The sequence below is a fragment of the Bos indicus genome, chromosome 18 (genome assembly GCF_029378745.1).
Source record: "Bos indicus isolate NIAB-ARS_2022 breed Sahiwal x Tharparkar chromosome 18, NIAB-ARS_B.indTharparkar_mat_pri_1.0, whole genome shotgun sequence".
NCBI lineage: Eukaryota > Metazoa > Chordata > Mammalia > Artiodactyla > Bovidae > Bos > Bos indicus.
The window spans coordinates 46,029,352-46,057,206 of record NC_091777.1 but is presented as its reverse complement, the minus strand read 5'-3'; the positions used below and the strand labels follow the sequence as shown (position 1 = coordinate 46,057,206).

The following is a 27,855-nucleotide window of genomic DNA, read 5'->3' as shown; positions in this document are numbered from 1 at the left end:
GGATTTCCTTCAGGTGAAAAAGCAAACCCCAAGACCACAGAGCTTACTGCTTCTCAGCTGGCCCTCACTGAGGAAGCCCCTTTTGAGGAACAAGTGACACATGGCACCTCAAGGGATTCCTGGCTGGGGCAAGCAAGGTATCAGGAAAAACTGTCAGAAATGCAAGAAGGGAACTGGAGGCCAGGAGCAGACCCCTACAAGGAGACATGCCTGAGGAAGTTGAGCCATAAACATGATGACTTTGAGACAGGTGATAGTCTTTGTTTAGGGATTTTACAGGAGCAAGTCAGTATACAAGATGCTCTGCATGAATGTGATTCCCAAGAACCAGGAAGAGACCTGGTTGTTGATGCAAGGAATAACCTCTATAAATGCAAGGAATGTGGAAAAGATTTTAGCAAGAATTGGGCCCTTACTCGGCATCAACAGATTCACGCTGGAGTGAAGCCTTATGAATGCAGTGAATGTGGGAAAGCCTCTCGTTATATGGCAGACTTCATTCGACATATGAGGTTTCATACTGGGGAAAAGCCGTACAAGTGTATTGAGTGTGGGAAGGCCTTCAAACGCAGGTCTTACCTCACAGAGCACCAGCGTATTCATAGTGGAGATAAACCCTATGAGTGCAAAGAATGTGGTAAAGCTTTCACCCATCGCTCCTCTTTCACCCAGCATAATATGACTCACACTAGAGAAAAGCCCTTTTTGTGCAAGGAATGTGGGAAAGCCTTTTACTACAGCTCCTCCTTTACTCAACACATGAGGATTCACACTGGAAAGAAACTCTATGAGTGCAGCAAATGTGGAAAGGCCTTCACTCGCCGGTCCACTTTTATCCAGCATAATATGACCCACACGGGAGAAAAACCCTTTTTGTGCAAAGAATGTGGAAAAGCTTTCTGCCTCAACTCATCCTTCACTCAACATATGAGGATTCACACTGGAGAGAAACCCTATGAGTGCAGTGAGTGTGGAAAAGCCTTTACTCATAGATCTACTTTCATCCGGCATAAGAGGGCACATACTGGAGAGAAGCCCTTTGAGTGCAAAGAATGTGGGAAAGCGTTTTGTGACAGCTCTTCCTTAATTCAACACGTGAGGATTCACACTGGTGAGAGACCCTATGAATGCAGTGAATGTGGAAAGGCCTTTACACACCATTATATTTTTATCAGACACAATAGGACCCATAGTGGGAAAAAACCTTTGGAGTGTAAAGAATGTACAAAAGCCTTTTACTATAGCTCTTCCTTTACTCGACACATGAGGATTCACACCGGGGAAAAGCCTTATGTATGCAGAGAATGTGGAAAGGCCTTCACCCAGTCTGCAAATTTTGTTCGGCATAATAGGATCCACACTGGAGAAAAGCCCTATGAGTGCAAAGAACGCGAGAAGGCCTTTTGTGACAACTTTGCCTTAACTCAACATGTGAGAACTCACACTGGAGAGAAACCCTTTGAATGTGGTGAATGTGGAAAGGCCTTCAGCCACAGTTCATCCTTCACTCACCATCAAAAGATTCACACCAGAGTTTAGAAGATGGAGGAAGGCCTTGTACAAGTTTGCTCACTTCAGGCAATTTAGGTGAACTCATACAGGTGAAGTACCTTTCCTTTTGAATATAACTATTCAGGGGTCTTTTGGCCAGAGAAATATCTTACTCAGTGTCAGAAGAGAAACACTAATTATCATCTCTGTGAAAGCTTTCTATGGCAGGTCATCTGAAGGGTCATACTAGAAATTGACACTGGCTACAGCTTTACACTACATCTGAGAATCCATAAGGGAGACTCAGTGGTTGTCATGCATTTGGGGAAAATGTCAGTAACAGTTCTTCCTATGTTTATTATAAATCCATCTCAAGAGCATTTAACGAGATGTAGAAGAGAGGAAAGAGAAATGCATGTGTGTCTTTTTTCCAATCTCCCTGCCGAGCTTATGACAATTTGTCATTTGTATAGCGGCAGGGGAGGGGCTGAAAGGGGAGAGATCTAAGGCCTCATCCCCTTTATGTATTTTTTTATATTCACAGTCAGGAGAGTTGGACCATTGGGATGTTAGCTCTGCTAACGTTTACTGAAAGTTATTTGTTACAAAACATTGACATGTAACATGTCAATGTCATGTCTACCATTGAGCATAAGGCCTGAGTCTTGAAATACATATACATACATCATATGCAATCAGTTCTTGTTATTCACGGTAGTTATAGTCTATAGTTCAGTTCAGTTCAGTCGGTCAGTCGTGTCCGACTCTGTGCGACCCCATGAATTGCAGCACGCCAGGCCTCCCTGTCCTATCACCAACTCCCGGAGTTCATTCAAACTCAACGTCCATCGAGTCCGTGATGCCATCCAGCCATCTCATCCTCTGTCGTCCCCTTCTCCTCCTGCCCCCAATCCCTCCCAGCATCAGAGTCTTTTCCAATGAGTCAACTCTTCACATGAGGTGGCCAAAGTACTGGAGTTTCAGCTTTAGCATCATTCCTTCCAAAGAAATCCCAGGGCTGATCTCCTTCAGAATGGACTTCTTCAACACCACAGTTCAAAAGCATCAATTCTTCGGTGCACAGCTTTCTTCACAGTCCAACTCTCACATCCATACATGACTACTAGAAAAACCATAGCCTTGACTAGACGGACATTTGTTGGCAAAGTAATGTCTCTGCTTTTTAATATGCTATCTAGGTTGGTCATAACTTTCCTTCCAAGGAGTAAGCGTCTTTTAATTTCGTGGCTGCAATCACCATCTGCCGTGATTTTGGAGCCCAGAAAAATAAATTCTGATACTGTTTCCACTGTTTCCCCATCTATTTCCCATGAAGTGATGGGACCAGATGCCATGATCTTCATTTTCTGAATGTTGAGCTTTAAGCCAACTTTTTCACTCTCCTCTTTCACTTTCATCAAGAGGCTTTTTAGTTCCTCTTCACTTTCTGCCATAAGGGTGGTGTCATCTGCATTTCTGAGGTTATTGATATTTCTCCTCTATAAGTTCATCATAAACACTGAATTAGTGAATACTGAACCATTGCATCTAGTGGCAATACAGATTTAGGTACCTGTGAGCATCTGTTCACATTTTCGTCAACCGATCAATACATAATCCTCTATGGAATTTTTTTTTTTTTCTGTTTTAGAACACCTTATTTAATAAATGTTTCTGAGAAGTTACATCCAATATTTCATTGTATTAAAAATACTTCAATGACATCATTTTTGTATATTCTGTTGTTACTGTACTGCTTTTACTCTTTTCACTCCAACATACACAAACAATACATATATGCAGTACTCTTATACAGTAAACACATAAACACTGTATAGTATACTATGTTGTACAGTAGATCATGCAAATAAAGTTCTAGAAAAAAAGATTTGGAGAAGGCAATGGCACCCTACTCCAGTACTCTTGCCTGGAAAATCCCATGGATGGAGGAGCCTGGAAGGCTGTAGTCCATGGGGTTGCTGACTGAGCGACTTCACTTTCACACATTGGAGAAGGAAATGGCAACCCACTCCAGTGTTCTTGCCTGGAGAATCCCAGGGATGGGGAAGCCTGGTGGGCTGCCATCTATGGGGTTGTACAGAGTCGGACATGACTGAAGTAACTTAGCAGTAGCAGAAAAAAAGATTAAACTTAATTAAATATTAACATTAAGACTCTAATTTTGATAGAACTGCAGGATGTGTGATAGGGCAGTGCACTGAAGTGGGTAAATCTCTTGACCTTGGATTGACCCAGGACAACCAAAGGAGAGGACGATGCTTTGTTTTGCCTTCTCTTCCAGGTCTTAGTTGGTGGTTTCTACTTACTTCTCTGCCAAAGTTTCTTCCACATCTTCCATCATATCATTTGAAGTCTTTTTTACTTATATGCTTTGTGATATGCATTATGTGTTTGACACTGTCCTTTATATTTTCTGTAATACCTTTAAGTCTGAAAAATTTCAGGCAGCCTAGCCAAACATTTTCACAACAGTTAATGATAGTAGTCTGCTTATTAATTATCCCAGGTTGTGCCAACACAGTGACAGTGCATATACTGACAGACACCCAGTAGTCCATCCTCGTGGTTTCTTTGTTGGTGTTGAGAGTTTTGCTAAAAAGCTCCCTTAGGTTGTGCTTTTATTATGCTCTGATTGAATGGTTGGATAACATAGAATTTAGGGGCATGAAAAGAACATCTAGGTTGGAGTGGGCATTTTCAACTTCTTCATGGCAATGGATTGGGGCATTATCCAAAATTAATTAAACCTTGGAGGCAAGGTTTTTGCACTGGAAATAGCATTCAGTTTCTTGGATGAGCAGTTGTGGAACAAGTCCCATAATGTTTCTGCTATCACTCAAACTTTTTTATTCCACCTACAATGGACTGTCATATGGTTCAGATTTTTCTTTTCAAGTCTGGACATGGGGCTCTTGACAACACTAGGGGTTTTGTACTTAGTTGCCCTTGGCATTCACACAATAGCACAATTGTGTGTAATACTTGAATAATTCAAAGTCAGGCTTTGAAAGCCATTTGCATTATATAGCTTCATTTGCCAACAGCCTTGTAAGCAAGCCTGTCTCATTAGCATTTAAATCTGTTCTTCTATATAGCATTTATTATTTGTTGACATTTTAGTGATAGCCACTGTGACAGGTGTGAGATGTTACCACATTGTATTTTTTATTTGCATTTCTCTAATAATTAGCAGTGAAGTGAAGTGAAAGTCACTCAGTCATGTCAGACTCTTTACTACCCCATGGACTATACAGTCCATGGAATTCTCTAGGCCAGAATACTGGAGTGGGTAGACTTTCCCTTTTCCAGTGGATCTTCCCAACCCAGGGATCAAACCCAGGTCTCCCTCATTGCAGATGGATTCTTTACCAGCTGAGCCACAAGGGAAGCCCAATAATTAGCAGTGATGAGCATCTTTTTGTGTTTTGTGCCTGTTTAAAAAAATTTTTTTTATTAGGGTATAATTGCTTCATCTGTGCCTTGTTTTAAGTGATTGATTTTTCTTCTCATTTTAGGTTATATTTTCCTGCTTCTGTGTGTCACTGTTTATTTTTAATTGGATGTCAGACATTGTGATTTGGAAATATTTTTGTATTTCTGTAAGTATTTTAGTAGGGACACTGACATTCTTACCAAAAAAGTTACATAAATTGACAACTCTGGCAATGCCTATGAAAGGTGAAATCCTCAGAAGGGCCATCAAGATCTCTCTTATTTCTCTGCATTTTGGTGCCTGTGGGTCTGTCCTCATACATGTCTCCTAGGTGTTCAAGTGATCACTGTGATCAGCTTTTATGTTTTAATAAAATGAAACTTTATCAAGGTTACCTTATCTGTACAATTACAAATAATAATCTCTATCCTTCCTTCTTCTATTTCTGTTGGTCTGATATGTGGAAGTATAACTGGATTGCCTGTAGCACCAAGCTGTCAGTTCTGTCTTTAACCAGGTACTACCTGGGAGTCTACATCTGGCCTAGGGGTGTGGGTTAAGGCTCCCCAAAGGGTTTTTTATGTTTGTTTGTTTGTTTTAATATGAATCAGTTTCCACCATGGGAAATCTGTGCAGTTTTACACAGATTCTGAAATCTCTGGTTCTGGGCTCCTGTGGAGAAACTGGAAGACCTTGCAGTACAAGCTGGATGCCTGCAACACTAACTCCTGGAGGTGGAATCCACTCTTCAGTGTACCATAGCCATGCCCAGCATTTGTTCCCTTTTTAATGACCCGTCTGTCCCCGGGGCATTGGGAGGGTGCCCGTTTGTTCTTAGGAAATCCAAACCCCTATTATATCCAGAAAGATACCTTAGGCTCCATTTCCTCCCCTCTCTGTTGTGAATGCTCTCCCAGCCATCCTAAACTAGCTCTACCCAACAGACCTTCTTTCCCTCCCTAAAGCCCGGTCTGTCCAGTTATCAGGACTTTGTTCAGATATTCCTCTCTGCCAGGTCCTGAGAATTTTTTTTCTCATAGATTTCCAGGTGATGCTGAAGTTGCTGGTCAAGGGGCCACATATTGTAAACTATTGATCCATTCACTTATTTAAAAATTCAGATATTCTCTGAACATTTCTGGTGTCTATGTCTTGAGTCTTATTTTATTGCCTTAATTCCCATAATATTTACAACCAGGAAATGGGTTGTAATTTTCCATATCAATTACAAAATTTAAACCATTACATAATATAACAAACTAAGGTCAACAAATGATTGTAAACTTAATTATTTTCTCATATAAATACTAATTATTGAGTAATCCCTGTATGAGACTATTATTCTTACAAAGAAAAATTTAAAGGAGAAATAAAATTATAAACAATGAAGCAATTCTTTACAAATTGGAACCTGCCACCCTTCCAGAAAGTTAGATTTTTCTCAATGTAATCTGTGAGCACTTAGAAACTTTGTGTAATTTCCATTAACTTGTCTACTAGTGGGCCCTAATAGAGATAGGTTAGCTCAGTTCCAAAAGTATCTCTTTTGGAGATAAAAGCTAGCAGTTATGGTTTGTGGCAGTCTGAAAATCACCCTGAAATATACATGATCTTACATGGGATTTAGATAATTTGCTTAGGATTCTCCTTGTTGCCATACTTCTGTTAGAATCAAAGACGTAGCATCTAATTTCACAAGAATAAGAAAGGCTAACTATGTATTATATATTGGGGTTTTTTCTTTCATTTTTTATTGCAGGATATAATAAATTTTTATGATTTTTAACCATTTTAAAATATACAATTTAATAGTATTAAGTACATTCACAAGGTTGTACATCCACTAGCACTATCCATTTCCAGAAGCTTTTCATCATCCCAAACAATAACTCTATCAATTAAACAGTAACTCCCACCTTGCCCTAAGTCCTTGGTAACCTATTTCTACTTTATTTCTCTATGAATTTGCCTATTCTAGGTATCTCATATAAATGGAATCATACAATATTTGCCTTTTTTGTGTACGGCTTAATCTCATTTAGCATAATGTTTCCAAGGTGCATCTATTGTAGCCTGTTTAGAATTCCATTCCTTTGAAGGTTGAAAAATATTTCATTATATGTACATGCCATATTTTATTCATTAATCTATTAATGAAAATTTGGGTTGTTTTCTGCCTTTATGGCTATTGCAGATAATACTGGTATAAACATCTGTGAATGATTATCTGAATCCTTAGCAATTGAGTCCTGCTTTCAAGTATTTTGAATATATATTTGGGATTGACAGAAAATATTCTATATATAACTTTTTGAGGAACCACCATAGTTTTTCCCATGATGGTTTTACCATTTTACATTCCCATAAGCAATGCAATGGGTTTCAATTTCTCCACAACCTCACCAACACTTGTTTGCCTCCCGTGCCCTTTTTTCTACTATAGCCATCCTGGTAGTGGTTTTGTATTCAATCTTAGTCAAAAAGCCAAGAAGCAATTTATTATGGGTTTCATTTGCACTTCCCTAATGACTAATTCGGAGAAGGCAATGGCAAACCACTCCAGTACTCTTGCCTGGCAGATCCCATGGATGGAGGAGCCTGGTAGTCTGCAGTCCATGGGGTTGCTAGGAGTAAAAGGACACGACTGAGTGACTTCACTTTGACTTTTCACTTTCATGCACTGGAGAAGGAAATGGCAACCCACTCCAGTGTTCTTGCCTGGAGAATCCCAGGGACAGGGGAGCCTGGTGGGCTGCCATCTATGGGGTTGCACAGAGTTGGACACGACTGAAGCGACTTAGCAGCAGCAGCAGCAATGACTAATTATGCCAACCATTTTTCCATGGTTAGTCGTTTATATATATATTTTGGAGAAGTGTCTATCACTAGTATTCTGAGTATGTCTGCATCCATATTCACAAGGGATATTGGTCTATAGTTTTTTGTTTCTGTTTTTTTCCTTGTAGTGTCTTTGTCTGATTTTGGTGTCAGGGCAATTCTGGCACCATAGAATGAAATAGTATTTCCTCTTCTGCAGTTTATTCAAAGATTGTCTTTTCCCCTTGAATGGTCTTATCATCTGTGTTGAAAATTGACTGTATATATGAGGTTTTATTTCTGGGCTGTCTCTTCTATTTCTTTGGTCTGTATGTCTGTCCTTATGTTAGTGCCAGACTTTTTTTTTTTTTTTTTCATGTGTACTGAGTTATCACTTCTTTTTATTTATTTATTTTTGGTTGCTCTGGGTCTTCATTGCTGTGCATGGGCTTTCTCTAGTTGTGGTGAGTTGGGGCTACTCTACATTACTCTGCACAGGCTTCTCATTGTGGTGATTCCTCTTGTTGTGAAGCACAGGCTCTAGGGCACGCAGGTCTCAGTAGTTGTGGCTCACATGAGTTCAGTAGTTGCAGCTTGTGGGCTGTAGAATGTGGACTGTAGAGTGTGGGCTCAGCAGTTGTGGTTGCAGGGGCTTAGTTTCTCTGTGTCATGTGGAATCTTCCCAGACCAGGGATCCAACCAGTGTCCCTGCATTGACAGGCAGATTTCCTATCCACTGTATCACCAGGGAATTCTGTTAAGTTTTGAAGGTTTTTTTTTTTTTTTATATAAATTTATTTATTTTAATTGGAGGCTAATTACTTTACAATATTGTATTGGTTTTGCCATACATCAACATGAATTCGCCACGGGTATACATGTTTTTAAAGGATTGTTTTTAATTATTTGGGGCCCTTTGAAATTCCATATGAATTTGGGAATTCTTTCCCATTTCTGCAAAAATGGGCTTTTGATAAAAATTGCATTAAATCTGTGTTATCTTTTGGGTAATATTGATATCTTAACAATGTTAAGACTTCCTATTTTATTTTGAACATGAGACATCTTTCCATTTATTTAGGTCTTTATTTTCATTCAACTATTTTTTTTTTTCCCAGCACTCAAATCTTTTACCTTCTTGGTTAGAGTTATTACTAAGTATCTTATTCTTGTAGGTATGGTTGTAAAATACAAGGAGCTTCCTAATTTTCTTTTGGGGTTGTTCATTGCTGTTCTATAAATACACTAATGATTCTGGGGTGTTAGTTTTCCCTGCAACTTTGTTGAATTCATTTATTAGCTTTATTAGTCATTGTGAATTCTTTGGGATTTTTAATGTATAGGATCATGTCATCTGCAAAAAGAAAAAAAAGAGAGAGAGAGATCATTTTACAACTTCCTTTCCACTTTAGATGACTTTTTTTCCCCCTTGTCTTATAGCTCTGGGTAGAACTTCAAGTACAATGCTTAATAGTAACTGTGAAAGCAGGTATCCTTCCTTGTGTTTTTCTGGTCTTAGGGGGAAAGCTTTCAGTCTTTCACCTTTGAGTATGATTTTAGCTGTAGGTTTTTCACAAATAGCTTTATCATGTTGAGGAAATTTTCCTCTATTTTGAGTTTTCTGAGCATTTTCATCATGAAAGGTTATTGGGTTTTCCAGATGTCTTCTCTACATAAATCATGATGAGTAAGTGGTTTTTTCCCATTCATTTTATTAATGGGAAGGATTACATTGATTAATTTTCTTATGTTGAACCACCCTTGCATTGCTGAGGTAAATTCCATTTGCTCATGGTGAGTAAACCTTTTCATATGCTGTTGGATTGAATTTGCTAATATTTTGTTGAGGATTTTTGCATCTGTATTCATAAAGGACATTCATCTGTAATTATCTTTCCCTGTGATGTCTTTATCTGTCTTTGGTATCAGAATAATACTGGCCTCATAGAACAAGTTAAGGAGGGTTTCCCTTCTTCAGTTCTTTTGTTTTGTTTTGTTTTTGTTTTTTGAAGTTTAAGAAGGACTGGTGTTAATTCTTCATTTAAATCTTGGTAGAATTCACTGGTGTAGCAGTCTGGTTCAAAGTTTTCTTTGTCAGGATGTTTTTGATTATGATTCAATCTCTTTACTTCTTATAGGTCTGTGGAAATCTTGTATTTCTTCTTGAGTCAGTTTAATTTCTTTTGCAAGGAATTTTTCCATTTTTTCATATTTATCTAATATGTTGGTATATAATTGTTCATATTTTGTCCTATAATTCTTTTTTATCTCTGTAAGGTTGGTGGTAATATCTCCATTTTCATTTCTGATTTTAGTTATTTGTATTTTCTGTCAGTTTTGGTAAAGGTTTATCAATTTTGTTGAACTTTTCAAAGAGCCAATATTTGGTTTTGTTGATTTTCTCTTTTGTTTTTCTACTTTCTATTTGGTTTATCTCCACCCTATTTTTTGTTATTTTCTTCCTTCTGTAGCTTTTGGTTTCAGTTCAGTTCAGTCGCTCAGTCGTGTCCAACTCTTTGTGACCCCATGAATTGCAGCATGCCAGGCCTCCCTGTCCATCACCAACTCCCGGAGTTCACCCAGACTTACGTCCATCGAGTAGGTGATGCCATCCAGCCATCTCATCCTCTGTCATCCCCTTCTCCTCCTGCCCCCAATCCTTCCCAGAATCAGAGTCTTTTCCAATGAGTCAACTCTTCGCATGAGGTGGCCAAAGTTTGTCTTTTTTATAGTTACTGAAGGCAGAAGTTAGGTTATTGATTTTTGATTGCTTTTTTATGTAGGCGATTACTGCTACAAATTTCCCTCCTAGCACTGTTTTTGCTCTGTACCTTAAATGTTGGTATGTTGTGTTTTCATTTTCATTAGTCTTTAAGTATTTTCTGATTTAATTTCTGCTTTCTTCTTTGACCCATGGATTGTTGTCTTAGTGCACTCAAACTGCTGTACAAAATACAAAAGATTGGGTAGCTTATAAGCAAATTTATTTTTCACAGTTCTTGATGCTGAAAGCCTGAGATCAGGGTGCCCGGATTGTCAGCCTCTCTTTCTGGTTGCAGACTTCTTAATGAGTCCTCTAGTGGCAAAATGGGCTAGACAGTTGTTGTTCCATCGCTGCATTGTTGCAGCACGCCAAGCTTCCCTGTCTTTCACTAACTCCTGGAGTTTGCTCAAATTCATGTCCATTAAGTTGGTGATGCCATCCAATCATCTCATCTGCTGCCCCCTTCTCCTCCTGGCTTCAATCTTTTGCAGCATCTGGGTCTTTTCTAGTGAGTCAGCTCTATGCATCAGGTGGCCAAAGAATTGGAACTTCAGCTTCAGCATCAGTCCTTCCAATGAATATTCAAGGTTGATTTCCTTTAGGACTGACTGATTTGATATCCTTGCTGTCCAAGGGACTCTATTAAGAGTCTTTTCCAGCACCCCAGTTTGAAAGTATCAATTCTTTAGTGCTCAGCCTTCTGTACGGTCCAACTCTCATATCCATACATGACTACTGGAAAAACCATAGCTTTGATTATACAGACTTTTGTTGGCAAAGTAACATCTTTGCTTTTTAATACACTATGTTTGTCATAGCTTATCTTCCAAGGAGCAAACATTTTTTAATTTCATGGCTGCAGTCACCATCTGCAGTGATTTTGGAGTCTAAGAAAATAAAGTCTGTCACTGTTTCCATTGTTTCCCCATCTATTTGTCATGGAGTAATGGGACTGGATACCATGATCTTAGTTTTTTTAATGTTGAGTTTTAAGCCAGCTTTTTCTCGCTCTCATTTTCATCGGGCTTCTGTGGTGGCTCAGACAGTAAAGAATTTGTCTGCAATGCAGGAGGCCCAGGTTTGATCCCTGGGTTGGGAAGATCCCCTGGAGAAGGAAATGGCAACCCAATCCAGTATTCTTGCCTGGAAAATTCCATGGACAGAGGATTCTGGTGGAGTACAGTCCATGGGGTTGCAAAGAGTTGGACACGACTGGGTGACTAACACACTTCACTTTCATCAAGAGGCTCTTTAGTTCCTCTTCACTTTCTGCCATTAGGGTGGTGTTGTCTGCATATCTGAGGTTATTGATATTTCTCCCAGGAATCTTGATTCTAGCTTGTGCTTCATCCAGCCCAGCATTTCGCATGATGTACTCTGTATATAAGTTAAATAAGTAGAGTGACAATATGCAGCCTTGACATACACTTTTCCCAATTTTGAATGAGTTTATTGTTGCTTCTAATTGTGCTTCTTGACCTGCTTACAGATTTCTCAGGAGGCAGGTAAGGTGGTCTGGTATTCCTGTCTCTTAAAGAATTTTCTTCAGTCTGTTGTGATCTACATAGTCACAACAAACTGAATGAAGCAGAAGTAGATGTTTTTCTGGAATTTTCTTGCTTTTTCTATGATGCAACAGATGTTGGCAATTTGATCTCTGGTTCCTCTGCCTTTTCTAAATCCAGCTTGTACATCTGGAAGTTCTCGGTTCACATACCATTGAAGCGTAGCTTGAAGGATTTTGAGCATTGCCTTGCTAGCATGTGAAATGAGTGCAACTGTGTGGTAAGTGTGAACATTCTTTGGCATTGCCCTTCTTTGGATTGGAATGAAGAAACCTTTTCCAGTCCTGTGGCCACTGATGACTTTTCCAAATTTGCTGGCATATTGAGTGCAGCACTTTAACAGCATCATCTTTTAGGATTTGAAATAGCTCAGCTGGAATTCCATCACCTCCACTAGCTTTGTTCTTAGTGATGCTTCCTAAGGCCCACTTGACTTCACATTCCAGGATGTCTGCCTCTAGGTGAGTGATCACATCATCATGGTTATCTGGGTCATTAAGACCCTTTTTTGTACAGTTCTTCTGTGTACTCTTGCCACCTCTTCTTAATATCTTCTGTAAGATCTCATTTATAAGAGAACTAATCTGATTCATGAGGGTTCCACCCCTCTGACCTAAGCACCTCCCCAAAGCCCCACCTCCTAACACCATCCAATTGGCTAGTAGGATTTCATCATATGAATTTTCAGGACATAGCAGTTGTTTAAGAGTGTGCACTTTAATTTCCATTTGTGATTGTTCCAGTTTTCCTTATTCATTTCTAATTTCATCCTGTTGCAGTCACTTAAGTTACTTTGTGTGATGATACAATAATTTAGGGAGAATGTTTCATGTTCATTTGAGAAGAATGTATATTTTGCAGTTTTCAGGTAGAGTGTCACTTCTCTGTTAGATTTTTAAAATTGATTTGTTCAAGTCCTCTGTTTCTTTACTTATCTTCTGTGTGGTTGATCGATCCATTACTGAAAGTAGGGTATTGAAATCTCCCACTCTCTGTCTTTTGACTGGTGAGTTTAATCCATTTACATTTAATTACTGGATCGGAGGAACTTCTGTCAATTTGTTCATCATTTTCAAATGCCTTATAACTTCTTTACCCCTCATTTTCTTCATTATTGTCTGAGGAATTGTTGTCAGACACTACAATGAACTTTGTAAGGTAGACATTAGTCTCTCTGGCTGGAATATATTGGAGACATTCTAGGCTGAATGAATCAAAGGGAATACTTGGTTAAGGGAATATTTTTTTGTTCAAGGAGGCATGAGAAGATCTGTGTGATTGCCAGAAGAATTTTGGTCTTCTGAGACACAATACTGCCAAGGAGGTAACTGCATGCCTTTCACTAGATCTACAAATTCAGCCTATGTTCCTGAGATGTGTGACTCTGGGATATTTGCTAATACTGCCTGAGTCTCAGGTTGCTGACTGTGTCATAAAAATGATTATAATATTTATATAATAGTCTGTGGGAGGATTAATAAAAGTAAGAAAAACACACTGAATGACTTACATGTGCCAGGCACTCCATTGTTTGCTTTATGCGTAAATTCTCAAAACCATCTGATAAAATGGAAACTATTTCTGTTTGGGTGCAGAAGTCAAAACTTGAGAAGTAAATTTCCTTAGATTAATGGAAAGCAAGTGCCAGTATCAATAGGCTGATTCAAACTTGGAAATTTGGGTCTAGAACTGGGAAATTTAATTGCTTGAATGCTGCAAAGTCCTTAGCATACAGTGCAGGTATACAGTGCACCATACATAGCCATGAAACTAACCACTGCTGATAACAATGTTGTTTGTTGCCATTATATTTTTTCCTGGTTAATCTCTAATGCCAGAGCTTACTTTCTGTGTCTCTCAAGCCACACAACTTTGTCATTGTCTTTCATCAGTGAAATCATAGACATTTCTTTTCTCTGACATAATTGCATCCTGTTTAAAAGACAGTGTGTGACTCTTCTTTGGTGTCAAACACAAAGCTAGCCTCCCACAAAGTGCTGTGATATGTGCCTTAGTTCTTTCAGGATCTTTATGAATGACTGCACAAGTGTCTCTAGCAACATCTGACAAGCCCAAGGTTATTGAAGCTACTCTCACTTTCCAGGCATCAATGATCTTCAATAACATGGAAGGTCCATCTAGTCAAAGCTATGGTTTTTCCACTAGTCGTGTATGGATGTGACAAGTGGACCATAAAGTTGAGCACCAAAGAACTGATGCTTTTGAACTGTAGTGTTGGAGAAGACTCTCGAGAGTCCCTTGGACTACAAGATCAAACCTGTCCATCCTAAGGGAAATCAGTCCAAAATATCCACTGGAAGGACTGATGCTGAAGCTGAATCTCCAATACTGTGGCCACCTGATGCAAAGAATTGACTCATTGGAAAAGACCCTGGTGCTGGGAAAGACTGAAGGCAGGAGAAGGGGATGACAGAGGATGAGATGGTTGGATGGCATCACTGACTCGATGGACATGAGTTTGAGCAAGCTCTGGGAGTTGGTGATGGACAAGGAAGCCTAGTGTGCTGCAGTCCATGGGGTCACAGTCAGACATGACTGAGCTGAACTGAACTGAACCTCCATTCAGGAACAGTGAGGGCAGTTGCACTCAACCCAGAGGACCTTGTACTGAGAGGTCATGCTCAAGTCCTTTAGGCTTCTGATACTGGGTAAAGCCTTACTCTACTCCATACAGGGATCTGAAGACTCTTTCATTCTGCTCTTTCTCCAAAACACATGTGTAGTATACCCTCCCAACTACCTGTAGCCATGCTGTGTTCTTGTCTCCTCAGGGTATTTTGGATAATAAATATATTCTCCTGCAAGATGGTTCAGTTACCAAAGGAAGATTTGTTGGAAGGAAATGGGAGTGTCTTGTAAAAGCTACCAAAAGGTGAATCAATAAGTAAGTTGTGACAAGTGATTATGAAAACCCACTAGAAGATGTGACATTTGAGACCAGAATAATGCAGTCATGTGAAGAAAATGATGAAATCAATAGCTAATATTTAAATGCTTTTGAGGTACAAAGCATTTTATACCAATTAACCTACTTAATCTTCATCATAATCCTGAGATATCATTTTACAGACAAAATAATTTTACAGATGGCACAGCAAGGTAAATTGTCCAAGGCTGTACAAAGTCAATATACACACAACTTGGATTTATACCCAGGTAACATGACTCCAGAGCCTATGCTCTTCATACACACACACTTTTGAGCTCTTAAATTGTATGGAACATGTCTTATTTACCTTGACTGCAGTAGATGCTCAAGAAATGGTTGAGTAAGACTGAGCATGATTCTCCACTAGTGATATTATAACATCAGGACGATCTCGGCTCAAATCTTATTGTAACAAGGTATATACTCTTATTGCTTCCTTAAAACCTTCGCTATCTTTAAGTCTCTGGCTTTCTTTTCCTTGTTCAGTATCACTGTGAAGGCACTTTAAGAATTGCAAAATATTATGATATGTATGCTCATGCTTTTTAAATGAAAAAGTATGAGTATCTGGATGAATCTTATAACAAAGTAAGATGGCATGAACCTGTATGTAGTGAAAGCAAATAAAATCTGGGAGATTAAAGGACTGGTTCATCTTTTTGGCATCAGTGCTTGGGAGAATAGAGGGCAGAGCATGGGAGAAACAAAAAGCTACTGCCACCATCTTACAACTAAATATACATGTAGGGGCCAGTCCATCCATAATCATAAATGTTCTTATCCTTGTTTGATACCATCCTGTGCTCCTTTAATTATAAACCTCTCAAAGATCCTTCAACATTCCATAGAATGTCAAAATCTTATTAACTAATCAGAGGAAATATAAATCTCTGCTTAATATTAAAAATCCCATTCCAAACCCACTATATCTGCTGAGAATTGATATGGAATGTGCCTTCACCTATTGGCTTTCCATTAAAGTAGCACATACCAGAGTAGGTGAGTATTTTATTTAAAGTTGAAAACCCTATCATTCATCCCAAACCAGACTTGTATCAATGATATAATATCCTTTCTTAAAATTTGTTACTTACAACTATCAAATGCCATAGAGAATAAAACCAGAAACATAAATTGCATTTAAATGCCGTTTACTTCCAACAGTGTCTGTAAAATCCGTCACTGATCTCTATAACCTCTCCAGTCACAAGAAATTGTGAAGCCAGTAAGTCTATTCCATTTAGAATATTTGAAGCCACCCTGCTTAGAAACTATATTTATCTGTCAAGCTTCAGTGTAAAAAACAAAAATGCTCTTAAATATTTCCAGAAGCTATGATGCAGGATACTAGTGCTATCAAAATTGGTGAGCAGGCTGCAGAAGTTGTGGGAATGGCTCTGGATTATTCAATTCCAACCCTCCATAACAATGATCAAGGGATGGGGAAACAACTGATGCTTTATTAGTATTGCTGCCAGCAGTAATACCTAAGCCACAAAACTAGAAACTAGACACTACATAATGCATTTCAGCTGCATCAAACATGATAGAACTTGCTGGTCTGCTTTGCCTAGAATGATCCTTGAGAGCACATGTGCCTTACCTACAGTTGTCCTTTATCGGCAAGGAACTGGCTCCAGGACCAACATACTCCCTCACCTCCACAGATACCAAAACCTGTAGGTGCTCCAGGTCCCTTAAATAAAATGGCATAGTTGCTATAACCTAGGCACATCTTCCTGTATACTTTTAAATCATCACCTAATATGATGTATTCCCTGAGCCACTACAAAAGCCAATACAATGTCAATAGTTGTAAACGTAATGTGAATGATATGTAAATAATTGCCTACAGCTGGTAAGTCCCAAGTTTTCTTTTTAGATGAAACCTTTTCAAAAAACACTTCCAACTGTGAGTGGTTGAATCTACAGATGCAGAATCTGCAGTTATGGATGGTCACTGTAATTAGGACTCATCCTTTAGGATTTGGACTAAAAAGCACATCCACTCTGCTCTAATCCCTCACTGTATGTAATTTCTTGGTTGGGTTCTCACAGCACACGTAAAAATTAAAATGCATCATTTAAGTCAACAGGAAATGCACTGTATATTAACCTCACCAAAATAGTCGCATTCTTAGTACAGAGATCAGGCCACTTTTTTCTAGGTTTGCTGGTCTTCCACCGAAGGCTATACAGGAAAGCTGATCCTCATTTGTCAAGAGAAAAATAGTGGAAAACTCTTAAGAAATATCAGTGTGTCAAAGGAGTTCAACATATACAAAACCACTTTATTAGAGATGAAAAATTTTATTCATACCACTTTTTACTTCTATTGCAATGTTCATTTATTACATTTACTGGATTCACTGAGTGACTATATATCTTCACATGCCCATTAGCTATTTTTTATGTAGGACCTGGAGTAAAATGCATGCTGCTACTTTATGATATGCATGTTGATTTATGCTTGTTTGCTCTCCTGTAGAACTGTTTACAAATTAGCATCATTGCAAAGAAAGACTTACACATACTTCCTACATCCTTCAGGTGGTTCTAGCATTAATCTTCTGATGCCTGCAAGCTTAGTGAACTAACACTTTGCTACATTCCTTACATAAACTTTCTCTTCAGTGTGAGTTCTCTGATGTAGAGAATGAAGGATGTATTTTAACTGAAGGACTTTCCAAAATTTCTATATTCGTACTGCTTTTCTTCTGTATGTGTGTAATGTTTCTTAAGAGATTCATGTTTGCCTAATGTCTTTCCCAACTTGTTACATGTAAAGGGTTTTTCTCCAGTGTGGATTTACTTATGTCAACTAAGGGATTAATGCTGGCTAGTCTTTCCCACACTTATTGCCATCATAGTCTCTCTACAGTGTGAATTGTGATAAACAATAAGGCTTATATCATTGCTAGAGACTTTCCCATATTCATTACATTTTCTCCAGTATAGATTTTCTGATTTTGAATCCAAGAAGATCTACAGCTACAGTATAGTATGATGAACACTGCCTTTATGCAGTTTCTCTATTATGTGATCTTTCATACACACAGTGACTCATATGGCCTAAAGACTTTTCCACACTTATTGTACTACTGGGTTTCTCTCCATTATGTACTCGCTGATGGGCAGTAAGATTTGAGCCTTTGCTAAATGCCTTCCCACATTCATTACATTTATATGGCTTTTCTCCAGTATGAATTCTCTGATGTACAGTAAGGTTTGAACTACAGCTGAAGGTCTTCCCACATTTAATGCATTCATAGGGTTTCTCTCCAGTATGAATTCTGTGATGTTGAAACAGAGATGACCTGTGACTGAAGGCTTTCCCACATATACTGCATTCATATGGTTTCAATCTAGTGTGGTTTCTCAAATGCATATTCAATGATTCAGGTTGGTTAAAGGATTTCCCACATTTTTGACATTCAAAGGGCTTTTCTTCAGTATGAATACTCTGATGCTGAATAAGAAATGAGAGGCTGCTAAAGACTTTCAGACATTTGTTACATTCAAATTGTTTCTCAATAGCATGAATTCTTTGATGTCGAGTAAGGTGTGAGCTACAGCAAAAGGCTTTTCCACATTCTCTACATTCATAAGGTTTCTCTCCAGTATGAATTTTCTGATGGTGAATGAGAGATGACCTGTGAATGAATGCCTTCCCACATATTCGACATTCATAGAGTTTTTCTTGAGTATGAATTCTCAGATGTTCAATGAGATGTGAAACGCGACTAAACGCCTTTCCACAGTTCATACATTCATATGGTTTCTCTCCAGTGTGAGTGCTTTGATGATTAGTAAGTGATGAGACATGGCTAAAGGCTTTTCCACATTCAATACATTTGTAAGGTTTCTCTCCACTGTGACTTATTTGATGTCGAGTAAGGGATGAGCCATGGCTAAAAGTCTTCCCACATTCATGACATTCATAGGGTTTCTCTCCTGTATGAATTCTCCAGTGCCGATTAAGGATTGATTGTTTGCCAAAGGCTTTCCCACATTCACTGCATGTATAGATTTTCTCTTTATTCAAAGTCTGGTGAAGGGTAAGAGATTTGCTTTGGCTGAAGGCTGCTACACTTTCATTAGAATTCAGAAGTTTCTTTCCATCATTGATATTCTCATTTTTTATAACTGAATTTGTTGGTAAACTCTTCTTAAGTATATCACATTTATGTGACTTCCCTTCAGCAGAAATTCTCTGTGGTTCAGAAAAAACAGACTTTAAATGGAAAATGCTTTTAAATGCATTACATTTGTAAACACTTTCCCCAATGGGACTTTCTCTAAAGGTGAGGGTCACTGGTCTGAAATGCTCTACTTGATTTTCATACTTCCCCTTGAACTTTTTGATATAATACAAGTCCTTGTTAAAATTTGAAAATTCATGATTTTGTTGTATAGTTTTTTCCTTTAATACCATTTGGGGTAAATCTTCATCATAAATATCCTCCTTCATTGATAATTCTTTGTTTTCCCATCTTGTTTTACAATCTGTAATATATCAAAAGAGCAAAACACTGCTTTATCTGAACTTCTTGAAAGGAAACTTCTATGTTAGAAACAGGAGAATTGGATAAAAAATAAAGTCATTCTCCCCAGTGCCAAGAAAACACATAGCTCTGACAACTCTCATATATTCAATGATTTCTGAACAAAGTTAAAATGGAGCACAGAGAATACAAACAGCTCATAGAGGCAGGAACGGAGTGTAATAAGGGAAATGAATTAATACATAGACAGTCTGTGGGGAAAAAAAATGAAACTATCAAAGAAAATGCAAAAGGCATTCTGGATCCCAAGCCAACATTTTGTGTCTATACTTATATGAATGACTACATTTTATCTTAGCCTTGGTTTCTCCAAACTTTGATTAATCTCAATTGCTGTCAGATTAGTATGCTTAATATGGAGAATGTACAGCACTGCACTAAATAGCTACAATGACAACAAAATAATGTAAATACTCTTTATGGCTCAGAAAGATTTAACCTTTGTGAGTTTAGGTAGGATCTGTGTGAACTCATAATATTTATTGACAGAAAATACTGTTAGAAACCTTCTTATATATCCCTTACTTCCTTTAGCATTTATGTTCACTCTTGATCTCTGAAGTTCTGCCTCAGGGGTAAAGTGATTTTCCATTTAGTTGACAGCTTTTTTAGCCTAAAACCATTTGTATATTTTTCCTTACATGGACATATAAAAGAATAATTTGCCTTATTTCACTTCAAATAAATAACAATTTGGATTACAATGATGGCAAAACCCTCCATTTTTGATCAGATGAGTAATACAGAAAGATAATAATTTAGGGTAGAGGAATTGTCATTTAGAAATCTAAGCATCCCTCAAAACGTAAGATTTTGTTACGTCTGGAATCTCTGATAACAGTATCCCTAAAATACACTAAAATGCCTCTATACTTTACACAAGCATCTTTAACCAAAGATCTCTGTTTCCTGATTCACCATGACTTACCTGGAAATGTATCTTTTGACAGCTTTTCCTCCACCATACAAGGTTCTTTGCCATCCTCCAATAAAGCAATCACATATGGCTTAGGTATGGAAAGACCTGCTTGCAGGAAAAATATTAGAAAAAAACACTGTTTAAATTGTGGTCTACATGGAGAGACCATCACCATAAAAGGGAGCAAAGAAAGATCTGAAGGATGTTCACTGAAATGGGATGATAAACTTCAGGCAGGACACAACAAACTATACATGTCCTTAGGACTGTGAAACAAAAATTCAGCCATTTACTAAAGAGGATCTCTAGCAATTCACAGTGGCAGATGGAAGATCTCCATTGAGGGGGAGGAAAAGATATGCTTACCTAGGGATACCAGGTTCTCATAATTCTGGACCATCACATCCTTGTATAAATTCCTCTGAGTAGAATTGAGCCATCTCCACTCTTCATGAGAGAAGTCTATGGCCACATCACTAAATGTCACCTGAAACAGCAAACACGTTTAGGCTCAACCATAGCCCAGGCCTCTTCTGTCACTGATTAAAGGGTAAAATTACCCTGGTGTGGAAGAAAGGGAAAAAGATTCCAGCAGTTGCCACAATGATCAAGAATCTGATCTAAGTAATAATTGGATAACTATGTGCTTGGCACTGTTATACAATAAGGGTAAGAGACAAATATAAGAACTCTGCTTCAGGAAAGTAGGGAACAGAATTATAAAATTTTTAAAATTCAGCATTCAACATTTGACAGCATTTAGTCAAGTGCTTAGTTTTGTTTTTCATAGCTTATGTGCCAAGTAATAAAACATGAATTAAGTTTAAAAAAAAGAATCCAATACGCTCAAAAAAAGACATCTTTATATTAAAGATAAACACATAATCATATATATAACCACTTTATAAACAAAAAGCAAAAACATTTATGGTATATAATTAACCCTTATAATCTATAATTAAAATAATTTGAGACTCCTGAGCAAAAGGACTGAAGGATGGTTTCATGCCTTGTGGTAGTCCTTGAACAGAACCTTAAAGGAAGAGCAAAGAAAAAATAAGACACATCCTAAGGAAAATATCCCATGAAGAAAACACATTTCTTGCCAACAGTACTCATTCATGGTATTATTTAAAGTGGAAAAATTTTAGAAAAAGTTTAAATGTTCAATCATAACTTATTGGCTAGTCAAATTAAAATATGTGAAAAAACATATATACATTTGTTGTTGTTTAGCTCCTAAGTTGTGTCCAACCCTTTTGTGACTCCCATGGACTGCAGCCCCCCAGGCTTCTCGGTCCAAGGGCTTTCCTTTTTTTTTTTTCCTGTCCATGGCAAGAATATGGAGCTGGTTGAATTTCCTTCAGTGCATTTAAAATGTCATTATTACTACCTTTCATTGGTGAAACAGACATTGTTTGGCTACTGTAAATTTTTCATTCCAACTATAGATTCAATACTATATTACTTCATTTGGATGTTTGGTTTTAAAGAGAGAATTTACCTTTGTCTGGTGTTGGGGAAATTAAAAATCAATCAAATCTACCAAGCTGAAAAATCCTCTCTATCGTGTAAAAAGAGAACAGTTTTATTACTGAGAAAGCATTAAACCAGACTGTAATGTACTTCATAATAATAATAGCTAATAATTAATGAGACTGCAAGGACAGAAAGACATCTCACCCTTTTATAAAATCAGTCAAATACAATCCATTACAGGGTCGCACAGAGTCGGACATGACTAAAGAAACTTAGCATGCATGCACAAGGGCCTTGGAGATATCACTTTGCAATTACATGTGAATTTAGGATGAACTATTCCAACACATAATTCATCCTAAATTCACCTGGTAATTGGGGTAGTCCTCTGTGTTAGGTGCCTTTACTCCAAAGAAAAAATTTAAAACTCATTATCTTTATGACAAGCAGGTAGTTAGAACCTGGAGCCAGAAGTCTAGGCTAAACTCCCATATAGATAGGGAGACAGAAGTGCATCTTCCTTCATGTTTTCATTTCAAAGGGATGTCTCCAAGGCCCTTGCACAGGCATGCTAAGTCGCTTCAGTCATGTCCAACTCTGTGCAACCCTATGGACCATAGCCTGCCAGGTTTCTCTGTCCATGGGATTCTCCAAGCAAGAATACTTGAGTGGGTTGCCATGCCCTCCTCCCAGGGGATTTTCCCAACTCAGGAATCGAACCCACATCTCTTATGTCTCCTGCATTGGCAGGCAGGTTGTTTACCACTAGTGCCACCAATGCCCTTAAGAAGACTTTAATGCTCTGTAAAATTGGCAGAGGCTTATTTAGTTTTGAAAAGATTTATAAACATCTCAAAGGGACAGGGGAAAGGATATAGAGTTACATATTTTTCTCAAGGAAACACTCTTAAGAAAAGGAAAGGGGAGAAGGTCTCCCTTTGGCACCAGGGGAAATTATTTTTCCCATCTGTATTTGCTCTTAGCTAGGTATGAGGGTTATACTAGCCTTATCACATGAACTGAGAAAATGTCCATCTTTTCCTGTTTTCCACAGTGATCTTTAAAATGATCAGCTTTTACAAATCTTACCTGATAAGCCAAACTGAAAAGTCAACACTATATTAAATGAATAAAACACCATGTTTTTGGAAGCAACCTAGATGTCCATCAGGAGATGAATGGATAAGAAAGCTGTGGTACATATACACAATGGAATATTACTCAGCCATTAAAAAGAATAGATTTGAATCAGTTCTAATGAGGTGGATGAAACTGGAGCCTATTATACAGAGTGAAGTAAGCCAGAAAGAAAAACACCAATACAGTATACTAATGCATATATATGGAATTTAGAAAGATGGTAACAATAACCCTGTATACGAGACAGCAAAAGAGACACTGATGTATAGAACAGTCTTTTGGACTCTGTGGGAGAGGGAGAGGGTGGGATGATCTGGGAGAATGGCACTGAAACATGTATAATATCATATATGAAACGAGTTGCCAGTCCAGGTTCGATGCACAATACTGGATGCTTGGGGCTGGTGCACTGGGATGGCCCAGAGGGATGGTACGGGGAGGAGGGAGGAGGGTTCAGGATGGGGAACACATGTATACCTGTGGCGGATTCATGTTGATATATGGCAAAACCAATACAATATTGTAAAGTTAAAAAAGAAAAAAAAAAAAAACACCATGTTTTATTCTACCAATGCAAAGACATTTCATATTTTAAGTTTTGATATTAATCAATATCATAATATTAATAGTCCAAAGAAGAAACCCCACATACTCTAGCATATTCTTTGATCTTTATTTACATCAAAGTTTCTCAGTCTTGGCACTACTGACATTTTAAGCTGAACAACTCTTTGCTGTGGGGGCTGTCCTGAGAATTTTAGGATGTTGAATAGCATCCCTAGCCTCGACCCTTCAGATACTAGTAGCAACTCCCCTTAACCACTCCCTACCCCCATTTTAACAGCTGAAAATGTCTCTGCTGCTGCTGCTGCTGCTGCTAAGTCGCTTCAGTCGTGTCCGACTCTGTGCGACCCCATAGACGGCAGCCCACCAGGCTCCCCTGTCCCTGGGATTTTCCAGGCAAGAGTACTGGAGTGGGGTGCCATTGCCTTCTCCGGAAAATGTGTCTTATGAATGGGATTAAGGGGAACAAAGTCAACCCTGTTTGAAAACCACTGCTGCACAAAATTTTTGCATTTTCTTGAAAGACTCTCTTAGGCCTCTCTACCTATACTCAAGGTGTTCTCTCAGTTTGGTATAACTCCACTTCCACCTCTGCCTCCCTGGTATTATGGGCCACCTAGACAACTCCAGGAAGGGATGCTTCAACTCTCTCTTCCCCTTCAGTGTCCCAGCAACCTGGGATGCTAATTCACCTCTGTCCCTAGAACTTAGATATTAAATAAATACCTTAATTTTTATGATTTCTTACTTTTATACCAGTCCTGTATTGTTCAATATAGTAGCCACTGTATTTGGCTATTAAAATTTAATTAAAATTAAATTTAAATAAAATTAAAAATTCAGTTCCTTAGTCACTCCAGTTATGATTCAAGTGCTTAACAGTCATAAGGGGCTGGTGGCTGCCACAATGGACAGGACACAAATAGGATACTTCCCCCACTATAGAAAGTTCTCTTTGACAGTACTGCATGAGATCATGAAATCTTGTGTACCAATGACAGAAACCTATGTAAGAATCTCCTAACAGTTATTTGTTAAGTGTTTAGAAAATAAGTCAATGAATGATTTTGGCAATTAGTTCACTTTAGCTTTTACCTAAAAAAAAAAAAAAAAAAGACTTATTTCAATTCCAATTGTCTAACATTCCCAACATGCATATCTGCCACTCATACCTTCTCCTATACAGGTTTTATTTCCACTCCATGATTCTTTCCCATCATTTTCTCATCACTCCTTCATTCAACAACTGTTTACCAAGTACCTGGCTATACCAGATACCACTCTGGCTACTAAAGATAAAACAGTCAACAAAAAATATCCTTTTCAGTAGGAGGAGATAAACAATGAGCATATGCATATAGCAAACACAGAGTGTATCAGCTAGGAGTGATGTGTATGCATGCATGCTCAGTCATGTCTGATTCTTTGAGACCCTATAGACTATAGCCCACCAGGCTCCTCTGTCCATGGGATTTCCCAGGCAGACACACTGGAGTGGGTTGCCATTTCCTCCAGGGAATCTTCCCAACCCAGGGGTCAAACTATGACTCCTGTGTCTCCTGCATTGGCAGATGGGTTCTTTACTGCTGAGCCATCAGGAGAGTGCTATGAAAAACAACACAATGATGGAGGTGTAGAAGTGATAGTCGAGAGAAGGTGACTACAATTAGTCGAGAGAAGGTGACTACAATTTTACATAGGTGTTCAGGGAAGTTTTACTGAGAAAGTAACTACAAAGCAAAGATACAAAGGAGGTCAGAATGCAAGCTTGTATATATCTAGGTAAAGAATATTCCATGCAGATGGTACAGCAACTTCCAAGGCCTGGAAGCAGGCAGCCAGTGTGGCTGGAGCTCCCAGAAAACAAAGAAACAGATGGAAGATGAAATCAGGGAAGTAATAAGACAGCCTAACTGTGCAAAGTTTTTTGTCACTACACAATTCTGACTTCTGAGTTAGGGTCACCAAAGAGTTTTAAGCTGAGGAATGACAGGATTTTATATAACAAGAGGATCACTGTGACAGCTGTATTGTGAAGACTGAAGAGGGTCAAGGGCAGAAGCAGGAATTCCAGCAAGGTGACAATTGCAATAACCTAAGTGGCTTGGACCAGGGAGGCAGTGGTAGTGGTAGTGATGTGGTAACCAATGGTCAGATTGTGTAGATATACTATGTATATTTTAGATCTAACTACAGTGTCTGAATGTGAATTTTAAGAGAAAGGGAGGTCTCAAGGATGACTCCAAACATCTCTTGACTTGAATAACTGAAAAGACTGACATATACCATTAATAGACACCACATGATACAACTTAAACAACCATAAAGTAAATACCTAAAATTCCAAACTTGAATTCTGAATCATAATTTTAAAAAAGTTTTGCTCAAGACTCTTCAGAGGCTTCTAGCAGAAAGCTGATAGAAAAGAGGAGCACTGAGAGAAAATACTTTGGAGTTTTGCAGGCTCCATGCTTTGTTTTAATGAAAGGAATCAAAGATCCAATCCCTAAGTGAACTTTGTGAGGTGGGAACTGGTAGGAGAGGCAAAGCAAACACTCAAGAGTCCTGGTAAGTAGGTGTTTTAGGAAGATTTGGGGACAAATCAACTTACCTGAAACATGACTTTGCAATTTCCAATAGTCAACACAGTCCTCTTTCCAGGTTCTCTTCTTATAGAAGGGCAGTGCCTGAAAAGGCAGATCAAAACAGGAAAAAGCAGTCATGACAAATCAGGTGTATCTCGCAATCTTGCAGCTCAGGACACACCTGCATGGAGGATCCCACAGGGAATCACTTTCTAGGGTTCCAACCTTTCCCTGAATTAACAATGTGTTCCTTGGCAAGAGGTAACCAGGTGGCATCTACGTGTACATCAACTATCATATATACATGAGAGTGTGAGTGTGTGTGTGTATGTGCGCGCTCAGTCGTGTCCAACTCTGGGACCCCATGGACTCTAGCCCGCCAGGCTCTTCTGTCTATGTAAATTTTCAGGCAAGAATACTGGAGCAGGTTGCCATTTCCTTCTCTAGGGGATCTTCCCTATCCAGGGATCGAAGTTAGGCGGGGGGTGTCTCCTGCGTTTCCTGCATTGGCAGGTGGATTCTTTACCGCTGAGCCACCTGGGCAGCCCGTATATAAATGACCGACTCATAAAACAACAGTAATAATAATGTTAAATACGAGCTCTTTCGATCTTTACCACTATGCATGGTGGGCATTCACATTATTCCAGATTTCTTTTTTAGATAAACGATGAGAAAAACTGAAACTCGGCAACACTGAAGCAATTTAGGGTTTACACATTTTTTTTTTTCTTTCAGTGCGTATAACGCACACTCACTCTCCCATTTCCTTTTTTACAACAGCTCTTAGAGGTAAGCGCCATCCTTACTCCCCTTTTACAAAGCAGGACAGAGGCCCAGAGGAGCCAGGGGCCTGCCTGGGCTCACACCGCGGGGTAGACGCTGGGACCTGAGAAGTTATGGCGGTCGTACCCAGCGCCCGCCACCCTCCCCGCACCCACACTTGCCTGACCCCTCAGCAGACCCTCACCAGCACCGAAGCCGTCCACTGCGGGCACCTCCGCGTACCTGACGCGCCGCGTAGCTGTAGCGAACAAAGGCCGCTTGCCTCGCCGGAACGGTGCTGCCCAGAGTCCTGCGCGATTCCAGGACCTTGAATACTGCTGCTGGGTCGGAGACAAACGCCGGGCAGCCCCAGGCGTAGCACCGGTCCGGACGGCACTTCTCAGACTCCTCCGCTTCAAGGAGAAAAGTTGCCGGTGAGTCGCACGGTTGCCTTCCGGAAAACTACACTTCCCAGGAGGCTCAGCGGTCGCGCGATCTCGGAGCACCGCGAGACCACGGGCTGGGCTTTGTGAGAAATTACACCGCCTGAAGACTCCACTGGGATCGACCCCCTCGGAAGGATGCAGACAACAGTCGTCTGTGGCGAACTCCGCTTCCCGAAACCAATGGCAGCGTCTACAAGCGCTGTGAAGATAATGAGAGCCCAAACCGGGAACCTATGTTTCCCAGAAGATTACGAGGCCGTGAAACGTCTTCTGGGTCATTTCTGTGCTCGCACAGACGTTTTCCTCCTTGAACAAGGGCAGACTTGCTGGTGCGGGACAAGAAGTGGCCTC

The 27,855-nt window shown here is 39.1% G+C and overlaps 2 protein-coding genes across 15 annotated transcripts in view; one reads left to right on the top strand and one right to left on the bottom strand.

The window, feature by feature from the left end:
* The window catches only part of ZNF599 (zinc finger protein 599), a 36,522-nt gene extending 12,806 nt beyond the window's left edge, over positions 1-23,716 (top strand). Inside the window, exons 4-6 of one of the 9 annotated variants that reach the window (XR_011561767.1) lie at positions 14-1,601; positions 13,350-13,415; positions 14,107-23,716. Coding sequence is in view for 1 of the 9 variants with exons in the window: in XM_019979076.2 (XP_019834635.2) it covers positions 14-1,539 (1,526 nt within the window). In the remaining 8 variants the exon portion in view is untranslated. Of the gene's footprint in view, positions 1-13 lie in introns of all 9 variants that reach the window. The other 8 variants (XR_011561764.1, XR_011561766.1, XR_002182779.2 and 5 more) reach the window with 8 other exon arrangements.
* Positions 17,365-27,534, bottom strand: ZNF181 (zinc finger protein 181). Of its 6 annotated transcripts, none has more exons than XM_070772064.1 (5): positions 27,264-27,515; positions 26,320-26,395; positions 20,892-21,012; positions 20,535-20,633; positions 17,365-19,547 (listed from the first exon to the last, which is right to left on the bottom strand). In XM_070772064.1, the coding sequence occupies exons 2-5, from the start codon at positions 26,326-26,328 to the stop codon at positions 18,061-18,063; spliced, it is 1,716 nt and encodes a 571-aa protein (XP_070628165.1). In that variant the 5' UTR covers positions 26,329-26,395; positions 27,264-27,515; the 3' UTR covers positions 17,365-18,060. The 6 variants fall into 6 exon arrangements, with proteins under 6 accessions (XP_070628165.1, XP_070628164.1, XP_070628166.1 ...); XM_070772063.1 differs by having other exon boundaries at positions 27,302-27,515; XM_070772065.1 differs by having other exon boundaries at positions 26,320-26,398; positions 27,321-27,515.
* Positions 27,535-27,855: the final 321 nt, after the last annotated feature.